Source organism: Bos grunniens, chromosome 6 (genome assembly GCF_055505025.1).
Source record: "Bos grunniens cultivar Pamir isolate PY7600 chromosome 6, Bosgru_T2T1.0, whole genome shotgun sequence".
In the NCBI taxonomy this organism is placed as follows: Eukaryota; Metazoa; Chordata; class Mammalia; order Artiodactyla; family Bovidae; genus Bos; species Bos grunniens.
Genome location: NC_141170.1, coordinates 46,740,207 through 46,753,204, shown reverse-complemented (window position 1 = coordinate 46,753,204; position 12,998 = coordinate 46,740,207). Strand labels below are relative to the sequence as shown.

The 12,998-nt window shown below is 41.3% G+C and overlaps 1 protein-coding gene across 10 annotated transcripts in view; it reads right to left on the bottom strand.

Moving 5' to 3' along the window:
- Window positions 1-1,798: 1,798 nt before the first annotated feature.
- The window catches only part of LOC147370652 (uncharacterized), a 32,239-nt gene continuing 21,039 nt past the window's right edge, over window positions 1,799-12,998 (bottom strand). For 4 of the 10 annotated variants that reach the window (XR_015165401.1, XM_086405694.1, XM_086405693.1 and 1 more), the window contains exon 7: window positions 1,799-3,152. Coding sequence is in view for 3 of the 10 variants with exons in the window: in XM_086405694.1 (XP_086261820.1) it covers window positions 2,865-3,152 (288 nt within the window). In the remaining 7 variants the exon portion in view is untranslated. Of the gene's footprint in view, window positions 3,153-3,731; window positions 3,991-12,998 lie in introns of all 10 variants that reach the window. The other 6 variants (XR_015165400.1, XR_015165402.1, XR_015165404.1 and 3 more) reach the window with 5 other exon arrangements.

Genomic DNA, 12,998 nt, shown 5'->3' with positions numbered 1-12,998 from the left:
CCTGCCGATGCAGGAGACGCAGGTGACATGGGTTTGATTCCTGGGTCAGGAAGATTTCCTGGAGAATAGCAGGACAACCCACCCCAGTATTCTTGCCTGGAGAGTCCCATGGACAGAGAAACATGGTAGGCTACAGTCCATAGGGTCATACAGAGTCAGACAAGACTGAAGCCACTTATCACACACAGCATACCACACACCTGAGACTAATATAATATGGTAAGCCAATTATAATTCAACTTAAAATTTTAAATAAAAAAACATACTCAGGAGAGCTTCATCCACAGAAAGAGAAGTGAAATAGAGACTGTGGTTACAGGTAGAGAGAAGTTGTTTGATGGAATCATGACAGAATGATGGGGGGGGGGGTTCCTGCTTTATTATTTATTTTATTAAGCAGTATATAAGGCAAGATCATCCGATTAGTGCAAGTGGGGAGAAGAATTTAGGAGAGAGGAAACAAGTGAAATAGTCATTTTAGGGAAGGATAAAGCTAATATATCATGGAAATAAAGTAGAATTATGGTGCACTGGCCAAGAATTTAAAGAGGAGCTGGCTAACAGGCTCAAGTGTTTTTTCTCCACATTAATTATTTAGTTTCAGGTTTAAGAGAGGGAGGGAAACAGGAGAGGGTGCAGATATTTGCTGGGGAGTGATCACAGTGACAGAACAAAGAATCTAAGCTGGATATGGAGGGAATAGAAGCAGAAAGCATGATAGTAAAAGAAATACAAAGAGACAAAAAAGGTCAGTGGATTAAAGGTCTGAATGATCTAAAATGTGATGACTAGAAAAGGCAAGTTGGAAGCATAGAAGAAACTAGTCAAGAGACGAATGCCTGCAGGAAAGATTTTGGAGGGAGTCCCATTATTAGTAACAGAAAGGTTAAAGTTAGGACTGTAGGAATGGCTGAAGGGGAGAGAAGCAATTCAGGATCAAAGAAGCAAGGTACTAGATGCAAATCCCCTGGAACAATGCTGGGGACTAGTGATAAAAGACAGTGAAACAGCACTGTGAGCAGTGCCTAGGGAGGACCTAGGGACCGCAGGTAACAGCAACAGAGGCGGGCAGTAAAGTCTGAAGGCACAAAATTCAAAGGAGCTGAGTATTTAAAGGAAGAAAGAAGAGCTGTGGTCCAAAAGCTGCAGTGGGGTGCTAGGAGGACACTCACCCCAAGCTCCAGGGCCTGTGGTATTTGCACTGTAACTATTACTAATAATAATAACATAATAATAAGAAGAACAATACAACATTGATAATGAGCTGCTTCTACTGGAGAGAGTGCAGGTGAGGAGGTGTCCATAGGAAGCACCCAGGTTTAAATTAGGTCATGCAGGTGGTGAGGGCATTCAGAGCAGCAGTTTGCCCTGATAGTCCATCAATTCCAAATGGCACAGGCAAGAGTTTTGGGAGGTTGGAGAAGAGCAGGAAATTGGGTCAGATGAGTGGAGGTGGTGAGTGGTGGCAAACGGCACAGACCCTGTGGAAGCCTTGGAGGGGTGTGGCCTTCTGGTGGAATGTGAAGCATGATGGGATCAGTTCTAATGAGCCCTTGGAGCGGCTAGGTGTTCAGGTCAAGCTGAACAACGTGGCGCCACTGGGGCAACAGTCCTCTCCTGCTGACCTTGGCAGTGTGGTGGCCTGTGCAGGAAGCCAGGGGGTGAGAGCCTCCTGCATCTGTCTATAGACAGGGAGGGGCTGACAGTGCAGGCACAACAGAGCAGAAAGAAAGAATCAGAAAAGTAATTAATCACAGTTCTGGTTCTATCATACAACAAAGAATAATTACATACCAGCTTAAGTAGGACAGTGATTAAAGATATTATTTATTAGAAAGTATTGAATCAGTTTGGTTCCTGCTGTGAACTGTAAAACTACAAAATTCCAAACATACTTTTGAAATGAATTTATGCTCTCAACCACACTGTAACACTAATGACTTGGCAAATGTATAATTAAAACACACAAATGATTTACTTAGAAGGAATAAGCACAAACAAGATCCTTCTGCAAAGTTCTCTCCTGCTGTGAACATAAATTAGAATCATCAGAACAAAGTATTCAGACTTGATTCTGCTGGAAAAGGCACTGTGACATTGGCAGGCATTCAATGGTTACTAAAGACAGATAATCTCGTAATACATTACTTTGTTTCCAAATACAATATTTCATAATTCAAACATCCATGAATGGATGGCTAGTTGATACAATTATAATTTTCTACATAATATATCAAATATCTATTAAAAATAAGGTAATCTATATAGACCAATAAAGGAGAAAAAAGGAAGATAATATCATATAACATACAGAATGCATGTGCGTTTAGAGAGAGACTGAAAGACAGAGCATATACATGAAAGAATTATATACGATAGATAATCTTTAGGTGTTACTTCTTGAGGATAGAAACACTGAATGTTCCATTTTGAAGTTTCTTCAGGGTTTATATCCTTTTTGTAGAATCCAGCACAGAGGAATGAGGGGTAAATAAACAAGTACTATTTATCATGGCCCGCAGAGAATCTCAAGGATCAATCAAAAGGTATTAACATTACTTGAATGAATCCTGCTTGTCCTTTAAGCTTGTCTGAAAACTCACTTCTGCACTGACTTAGTGTAATTTCAAAGCTACTTCATTTCCTGTTTTCAACTAAAACTGCATTTTCAGCTGGGTGTCCTGTGTTCAAATGGTGGTCTGCAGAAATGGTGACCTAGTGATCCTTGCAGAAATTTATCAGCATGAGTCAGTAATCAAAGAGGATCATTTCTTGACTGAAGAAGCAGTTCTTTTCCAGGTTAGCAAGGGTGCCCAGAAGAGGGAAGATAGAGAGATAGATGGAATAGGATGGAGTTTTCCCCTTTACTGCCCAAAGCTCTGGGATGAACAGTGATGGAGAGAGGGTTTAATCATGAAACTGAAGGGCCTGGAGAAGATGCTCATCTCATCCCACAACAGACAGAAAAACCATAGTATAGAATTGGCTGTTACCCAGTCCAAGCTCGCTCTGCTCACCACATGACAAGCCAATGAATTGAGGACGAGGTGCTGAGGCAAGGAATACGACTTTGCGTGGAAAGCCAACTGATTGAGAAGATGGCACACTAACGTCTCCAAATAACCATCTTGTTGGTGTCCAGATGCCAGGTCCTTTTATGGATCAGAGATAGGGAAGGGGGGGAAACAAAGTAAAAAGGTCACTTAATCTTACAAGTATCTGCTAGAATGGCCAGCCTTAGGCGGGGGATGTGTTAATTTCTTCCTTCCTGCCATCTACATGGAACAACAGACTGGTTCCAAATTGGGAAAGGAGTACAACAAGGCTGTATATTGTCAGCCTGTTTATTTAACTTATATGCAGAGTACATCATGCCAAATGCCAGGCTGGATGAAGCACAAACTGGAATTAAGATGGCCAAGAGAAATATCAATAACCTCTGATATGCAGATGACACCACCCTTATAACAGAAAACAAAGAGGAACTAGAGAGCCTCTTGATGAAAGTGAAAGAGGAGAGTGAAAAAGCTGGCTTATAGCTCAACATTCAAGAAACTAAGATCATGGCATCTGGTCCCATCATTTCATGGCAAATAGATGGGGAAACAATGGAAACAGTGACAGACTTTATTTTCTTGGGCTCTTTCTTGGGCTCTACAGTCACTGCAGATGGTGACTGTAGCCATAAAATTAAAAGACGCTTGCTCCTTAGAAGAAAAACTATGACCAACCTGCTGCTGCTGCTGCTAAGTCGCTTCAGTCGTGTCCGACTCTGTGCGACCCAATAGACGGCAGCCCACCCGGCTCTCCCGTCCCTGGGATTCTCCAGGCAAGAATACTGGAGTGGGCTGCCATTTCCTTCTCCAATGCATGAAAGTGAAAAGTGAAAGTGAAGTCTTTCAGTCGTGTCCAACTCCTAGCGATCCCGTGGACTGCAGCCTACCAGGCTCCTCCATCCATGGGACCTTCCCGGCAAGACTACTGACCAACCTAGACAACATATTAGAAAGCAGAGACATTACTTTGCTGACAAAGGTCCATCTAGTTAAAGCTGTGGTTTTTCCAGTAGTCATGTATGGATATGAGAGTTAGACCATGAAGAAAGCTGAGCATCGAAGAATTGATGATTTTGAACTGTGGTATTGGAGAAGATTCTTGAAAGTCCCTTGGACTGCAAGGAGATCAAACCAGTCAACCCTAAAAGAAATCAGTCCTAAATATTCATTGGAATGACTGATGCTGAAAGCTGAAACTCCATTACTTTGGCCACCTGATGCGAAGAAATGACTCATTTAAAAAGATCCTGATGCTGGGAAAGACTGAGGGCAGGAGAAGAGGGTGACAGAGAATGACCTGGTTGGATGGCATCACTGATTTGATGGACATGAGTTTGAGCAAGCTCCAGGAGTTGGTGATGGACAGGGAAGCCTAGCAGGCTGCAGTCCATGGGGTTGCAAAGAGTTGCATACGATTGAGCAAAGAACAGAACTGAACTGATTTGCTAGAATGGCAAGCCTTAGGCAGGGGTGTGTATTAATTTCTTCCTTCCTGCCATCTACAGGTGGACAGGGTTCTGAACAATGGCACTTAAGCTTAACAGTCAGGCAGAGGGGCAGGATTCTCTGAGGCAGGCCCTTAAGTGTGATTATAATAACAAAAGCCACCAAAGAAATAGACCTAGCAGGGAGAGTGAAATTGACTCCTCCCTGCTACAGCTCTGTGCCCAGAGACATTCCCAGGGAAGCAGGAGGAGCTTAGTGAGGAGGCAAGAGAAGAATCTGAGTGGTTAAGTTCATAAACACAGCAGATACCACCTTGCTGCTGCTGCTGCTAAGTCACTTCAGTCATGTCCAACTCTGTGCGACCCCATAGATGGCAACCCACCAGGCTCCCCTGTCCCTGGGATTCTCCAAGCAAGAACACTGGAGTGGGTTGCCATTTCCTTCTCCAATGCATGAAAGTGAAAAGGGAAAGTGAAGTCGCTCAGTCGTGTCCAACTCCTAGCGACCCCATGGACTGCAGCCTACCAGGCTCCTCCGTCCATGGGATTTTCCAGGCAAGAGTACTAGAGTGGGAATGCCTGAAATACAGAGGGATATTTGAGAAGAAAAAACCATGGCCATAACCTGGGCGACAACATTAATAGGACTACATTTGCAATCAAGGCCTGTATGGGGCTCACATATTAAACAAAGTATCAGGAGTTGGTCAGCCTGTCCAGGAGTCAAGGTCCATAGCTTCTTCTCTGATGGGGGTGGAGAGCGGAGTAGATTATATATTCCTTACTTCCAGGATTCTGGTCTCTTAAAAAGCTATGGTCTATAGGACTACATTTGAATTTAGGTCATAACTTCTTTAGCCTACTGCTGAAGACTGCCAAAATACGTGGTTTCTCTTTTTAAAATGAAGTTCCTCTGTGCTAATATCATAAAAATTCATGGAATCTTCAATTTATCTTTGAGTTCTGATCCAATTTTTTAATGATACATTTCTACTTGACATTGTGATAGAAACTGTCTTCTTTGATCACTTAATCAAACGCTAATCACATAAAATTCACTTTTCAAAAGACCCCCATGAACTCAGAATCTCTGAAAATGTTACTTGATATTAAGTTAAATCACTGAGTATACCTAGATAAGAACAGCAGGGTTAAGAAAAAAACAATGAAGGCCCAATGGCATTTGCTACCAGTCCCCATTCAGGTATTGGGCTGTACTTTTAGCAAAGCTAAGTCTTTAAGAATGTGCCATAGGCTTTATTGGAAAAGACATAAATAATGGAGCTGGAGCCTGGAAAATGGCAAGCTGGCTCAACTTCTTGAAGCATCATTTGTCAGATCCAGCTGCAAAAGCTAGAAGCTATAAAAAATGCATACAGGATTTCTTTTTAAGCATTAACACACCACTACTTTAAATGTTGGTTCTGACTGAGAAATTCCTCTCTGCAGGTACTTTTTACCCCTGTAACCTCAGCAAGCTGCCAGGGCCTCAGGAGACTAAACAAATTGCTAACTTAAAAATTCATTATAGTATCTGCTCTCTTTCCAAGACATAAAATGTGCTCTGTAATTTGCTCTTCTGAATCCCCAGGGACCTTAATCACCAAGGCCCCATGTGCTCATATGACGCCATCTCTCATCTATTATTAATATACTGGACAGTTCTTAAAATGCATCACACCCAAAAGTCCTAAAATGAGAAGTGAAAATGCCACTAGGCAGCACATTGATTTTCCCGAGGTAAGCAATATCTAAAGAGATGACAAAGATGATATTAACGCACCAGATTCCCAGGCAGAAAGTATAAAGGGTTAAACTCTATACTCTGTATTTACTAACAGATGGCGGCAAATGGATAATGAAGTCCAGGGTGTGAAGTCACTGTTAGAAGTTCATGAATGAAAGGAATTTAGTTCTGTGCAGCTAAGAAATATAAAGTTATCAGGAATAGAATATAAAAGTATGAAATTTAAGACAACAATATTTTGAAAATATAAAGACATCTGGATATAGGCTCAGAATTAGGACAGATAAAGCACCTGGCTTCTTATCTTACCACATTTCAATGACTTATAAAAATGGCACATAAAGTCAAGATGGTTATAATTCAAGTAGGCCCAGTCAAGACATTGCCACTTAGAAACGGCCCATATGTGAAAGAAGAAGACAAGAATCAGAGGAGGAAACTGACACAGCCTCAGGGTAAAATGGGATCCCTGAGAAAGTGATGGAAGTGTGAAAAATGAGTGTTACTGATACTTTCAAACTAAACCCTTGGAGTCTAGGTCATGATGAAGAACCAGACTTTCTTTCTCTGAAAACCTGGGTCTTAAATCCATTCAAAGCACTTCCTTAAAATTAGTTGACAGGCAAATATAGTAGAAATGGATTAAACGGACGAAGGAATAAAAGTCATAACCAAAAAAACCACAAGAACTGTAATGGATTTTGTAAGGATAATGTTTCCATCCTAAAGAAGTACAGGACTTTCTTCAAATGCAGTCATAGGTGGAGGCAGAGAACAATCTGATTAGAAAGAGGAACAAAAGAGTCCTAGAACTCTTGAGAGTTTGGCCAGCAATCATAACCTATTACAGATGAGATCAGAGTTATGCAAAGATAAGAGGTGGAAAGGCTAAATTAAGAGTATGATCTGACTGTGGCTCTCAGTCTTGATGATGTTAGCATATGTGATGAGGGAATGTGTCACTCACACCAGTAATCAGCCTAGAAGCAGAAAGGAGGAGGGCGTGGTAAGGACCCATCACTGGGCAGACACGGCTGGTGGGATCAAATCAGTTCCCTCTCCATGTGCTCTTGGCTATGGGGTTTGGATTTATACTAGGCATTCCCTTGGTCTGGATAAAAGACCCCTCAAGATCACCTACATAACTTCAATTTTGTCTTTACTTCGTATCCCTTTGACTATGAATTCAGCCCTTCAGTCACCCTGATGCAAGAAGGATTTATAAAATGATAAAAACAAATAATTTGTAGCTGGAAACATATTCTCCAGCAAAATTAATAAATCGACATTTGGATTACCATGCTCTCATAACTTAACATGAATCTGTTCTCTCCTCTCCTGTCAAGAGGTCTTTCATGAGGCACTGGTGTATAAACTTCCAGAACTACAGATTGAACATCAGAGCCAGGTGACAGGAATTTTGCCACCCTGTGGGGCATCTTGGCAGCCAGTCAGCTAGACCCCCTTAAGTGGCTCTACCTTCTCATGTTACAGAAAAAAAAAGAAAGAAAGAAACATGTACGAATACATGATCCACTACTGCATTTAGCACTAGATGACTGTGACTCAGAAATCAACTATACATATCAACTGCTACTACTGCTAAGTCGCTTCAGTCATGTCCGACCAGGCTCCCCCGTCCCTGGGATTCTCCAGGCAAGAACACTGGAGTAGATTGCCATTTCCTTCTCCAATGCATGAAAGTGAAAAGCGAAAGTTGATACCAAATCCACTACACTCTTCAAGAATAGACCCTACATCTATTTTGTTTGTTCTGGGCTCTAACATGGTGCCTGACATACATGGCATGCTCAGTCACTCAGTCGTGCCCAGTTCTTTGTGAACCTATGGACTGTTGCCCACCAGGCTCCTCTGTCCATGGAATTTCCCAGGTAAGAATACTGGACTGGGTTGCCATTTCCTCCTTCAGGGGATCTTCCTATCCCAGGGCTTGAACAGTCTCCTGCACCTCCTGCATTGGCAGGCGGGTTCTTTACCACTGAGCTGCTTGACATACATTAGGGACCTGAGAAGTGCTTTTGAATAAATAAAATTTTAAGAAAGGGAAACGTAAAGAAAAAAGAGAAAGAATTCAGGCTCCTTCCGGAAGATGAAGCTGCTGGTGAGTCATGATGACTTTTCATATGACTACTAGGCCAAGGGGTTTCCATCCTTCTGAGTAGTTATTCATAAAAATTTTCGGAGGGCAGAGAAAACTGAAAATAGATCAGTCATGTTAACTGGACAAAATAATACAAGGTGGTGAAGATGCAAGTTATTCTTACTTTAATATAAACACAGAATGAGATTATTTAAAAATAGCTTCCTATTTGTATACATCATTCAGTTTGAAGAAAAGAGACATGTGAAGTGAAGTGAAAGTCGTTCAGCCGTGTCCAACTCTTTGCAACCCCATGGAATACATTCCATAGAATTCTCCAGGCTAGAATTCTGGGTAACCTTCCCCTTCTCCAGGGGATCTTCCCAACCCAGGGATCAAACCAGGGTCTCCTGCATTGCAGGTGGATTCTATTATCAGCTGAGCCACAAGGGAAGCCCAGACATGTGAAAGGCCACTGTATTTGTCTATTAGTTGACTCAGGAATAAGTAGCCTACAGTGATCAGTTAGAGCCAAAAAATAAAATTGATAGAAAAATAGAATAACGACTTATAAAAAGGTGCATAAAAGAGCTATCCTTCTGTTGCTCTTATGTCATCTAAGGAAGCAGAGAGATATAAACCATAGCTGATAATTCAGGATGCTCATACCTTTGTCATGGAGACCCAGCAGGACTTTGACACACACTCTGGACACTGTTTTGTCATATTATGCTGTGTTGAAATATTATGAACTCCCTAACATTGAAGCTATTCCTATGCTGTTAAAAGGTCAGAGTTTAAGGTCCAAGAAAAAGACCTATTAAAATATCTTTTTAAAGAGGACATTGTGAAATAAGCCAGACCCAAAACAACTAATAACAATGATCTACTTATATAAAGTACCTAGAATAGTCAAATTACAGACAGAGAAAGAAGACTAGCAGTTACCAGGAGCCTGGGGAAAGAGGGATGGGGAATTCCTGTTTAGTGGGTACACAGTTTCATTTGGGGATGATAAAAAGGTTCTGCAGATGATCTGTGGTGATGATGACACAACAATGTGACTGTACTTAATGCCACTGAACTGTACACTTAAAAATAGTTAAAATGGTAAGTTTCGTGTTAAGTGTATAGTGTATAGTGAAGTTGCTCAGTTGTGTCCGACTCTTTGAGACCCCATGGACTGTAGCCAACCAGGCTTCTCTGTCCATGGGATTCTCCAGGCAAGAATACTGGAGTGGGTTACCATTTCCTTCTCCGGGGATCTTCCCGACCAGGGATTGAACCTGGGTCTCCCGCATTGAAGGCAGACACTTTAACCTCTGAGCCACCACCACAATTAAAATATCAAGTGAGGAATTAGTCACTCACTAGACTCAGAAAGCACAATTTGAATGGAATGAAACCAGTAACCCAGACAATGCAACCTCTTCTTCCCACTCACGGGGCTGGGATACTGAAATGATGTGAAAATTAATTTTCCATTAAGACCCTTGAGCAGACATAGTTAGAATGTCCCTCCCATCCTACATGTAAATGATTCTAAGAACTTAAAGCCATCACTGTTATTTACTGATGATCTGCCCTGAGCCAACACTAATTGCTTTATACAAGGCATTTCTTTAGAATGTAATTTAAGACCCATGTGTTCCAGCACCAGCTTAACTCTCCCATCCCACTAACGGTTCCCTCCTCTACATTTGGCCAACTGGGGACCATCCTGAAGCTTCAGCCTCAAGAATTCAGCTTCCTCTGATAACCCTCACAAGATCACAGCCTAAGCCAGTGTTTCCCAAACCAGGTTCCACATAAGAATCACCAGAGGACTGAAAATTACTGGTCCCCAAGCTACAGCCTAGAGATTTTGATTTAACTGGTCAATGGTGTGTCCAGGGTATTTGGTATTTTTTTTAAAACTCTCCAGGGGATCCTAACCAACAGTCAAGGCAGAGATCCATCGACCTAAACTGAGTTACTTATTTTCCCTGAGTACCTGAGGCCCCTCATGCTTCACACCACAATACTAGCCTGCACCTTGCTTTATTATAATCACATGTTAGCTGGGCCTTCCCTTTTGAACACAAGCTCCTTGAAAGCAAGTTCAAGTTCACCACTGTATTCATAAGCCTGGAACAGCACCTGCCATATAGTAAGGGCTCAATAACTACCCTTAGTTGCTTTCTGTAATTCACTTTGCACCCACTCTGAATGACAGATCTTATCATCCCCTATTTAAAAATGAGCCCTCTGAGGCTCAGAGAGGCTAAATCATTTTCCCAAAATCACACAGCAAGTGAATGGCAGAGCCAGGATTAGAACTTTGTTCTCTGATTGTAAAATTCTGTTCACTACACTAAAGCGATTTCAGACTCCTTGAATAATTTGCTCATATTAAATGAATTGTTTTTAGTGAATTAGAAATAAAGACAAATCTGGAAACTGTAAGTGTGCTGTGAGTAACTGGGTAAGATACTCAAAATCTAAAAATCACTCAGTTTCTTAAGGTTGTTGGAGATAAGCTTTCGCACAACCTGCGCCCGGGCTGAATAATCAGAAGCATGCAGCTGAAGAGGCCTCATGGCCATTCCTGGAAGAATATTCTGTTTCTCAATAATAGAACTCTCCTTTCTAGGACTCTAGAGCCAATAAACCTGAAATGGTTTTGATGTATTGACTTCTGAGCAAACAAATAAAACTAGTAAGAGAAAACTGTGAGATTGTAATGTCCACTGCAACTTTCTTAGGCAACCACATCAGATACTGCTGATAACCACCTATTCAATTTTAGGACTTTCAAGTTTCCTGTGGCTACCCAGTCTCCAGCACGGTATTTGTTTTCCCTCAAAGGCAAACACCACTGAGACAACCCCACTGCCTGGAGAGAAGAGAGCTCCTGCATGGGACTAGATACACCTGCACGGATCTCTTTTCCCAAATACAAGGCAGTCACTGACTTCTGGAACACACTTACTTCCTGAGATGAGTTTCCATTGCTCGGGTCTCTCTGACTGCTCAGGAGAGGAGCTTGGCTACCAAGTGTCAGGTGGCCGAGGAGTGCCAATTGCTTATTGTTCAGTTCCCAGGGCCACCTCTAATTATGGAAAACTGGAAGTATATACAAGAGTAAGTGAACATTTCTGCCTACAATTCAACCAGACAGTTGGCACAGAGTGTACAAGTCTGTGATTAAGATGGTGAGTCAGGCCACAAGCCTAGGTTTGTACAAATATTCTGGCATATTATGGGATGGATCACTGTATGGTAAATCTTGGCACAAACAAATAAAAAGGCTTTTTAAATTATTTTGGAAATCAGGAGGTTTCACAACTATCTCTCCAAGCTTGCAGGGCAGTCTCTAAAACATCATGAGAGGTCTGTTTCTTTCACAGAGTCACTTAATGGACATATCACAGTCATTAAGGACTCTGGGTGTGAATCCTACAGCTCAATAGGCTCGGGCCCTGAAACAATTTCTTAATGATCTTTTAGCTTTTTTCCCTTAATCTGTGAAAGGGAATAAGGATAGCAGCAAATAGAGTTATTGTGAGAATTAAATATTACTGCAAGTAATATACTTAATACAAATGTCTTCTGAATCTTGAGACATTTCCCAGCACTGGGCTCTGAGTCCTCATGTAGGCAAAAGAGTTTCGCAAAGTACATTAGTTTCCAGATTTGGAGATTTCCCAGATCAGTTCATTAAAAAAAATAAAAAAGATTTGGCGATGGAAGAATATGATATATAGCTGGCAACCTCTGGTTTTCTTGTGTTGTGTCACGTAAGAACATTAGGATTGTCAACATTATTTCATGAAATAAATGATACTTAAGCACGAAAGAGAAAGAAAGACAGAAACAAGTCTAAAATAGTATCTTGTTTTTAAATTTTGAATAAATTCAGCCTTCTGAAAAACATACATTATCCATATCTTTCTCATCTGCTCTCTGGCAGGTGAAGAATTGTCAGAGAATATCAATAATGCTTGAACTAGCATTTGAGAACCATTTGACAGCCTCCCCTGGCATCTCTCTGTGACCCCAGAGCATCAAGGACCCAAAAGCAAAACTGAGACTCCATCCTTCTTGTGCCTGGATCCCAGGAAGTTCTCAAAGTTAAGTCTCTTAAGGTTCAGAAGACATGATCAGATGTAAAAAAGAAATACAGAAAGTCTGTGAGGCGTGGCCAGAATAGAAGCCCTAAATTTTTGCGGTTTTCACATAAGATGTTCATGGCACTCCCAAATAAGGGCACATCATAACTTGAGATATGACACTGTGACACTTACTGTAAGGCTGTAAGTTCAGTCTTGAATCAAACTGATGACTGTCACTTTAAAGAGAATAGAATACACTTAAAGAAGGTATCAGATTAACACCAGGAGTATTATTAGATTTTCCCTATGCTAACACATTGGCAGCATTTTTCTGTTTTGTTTAGTAAAGAATTGGAGTTGCTTATAAATTTATGCTGAAACTCATAACTCACTTTCAGAGGCTAATGTGAGCTGCCCTACTTGCACAGGGAGCTGTATTTACCATACCTACTATTCCTACGTTTCCATTAGAATGCAATTATCCTGCTTGGGAAAAAATAAAGGTCACTGGGTTAATGGAGCTTACCTTCCTTTTATAGTCCATAAATAATAAAT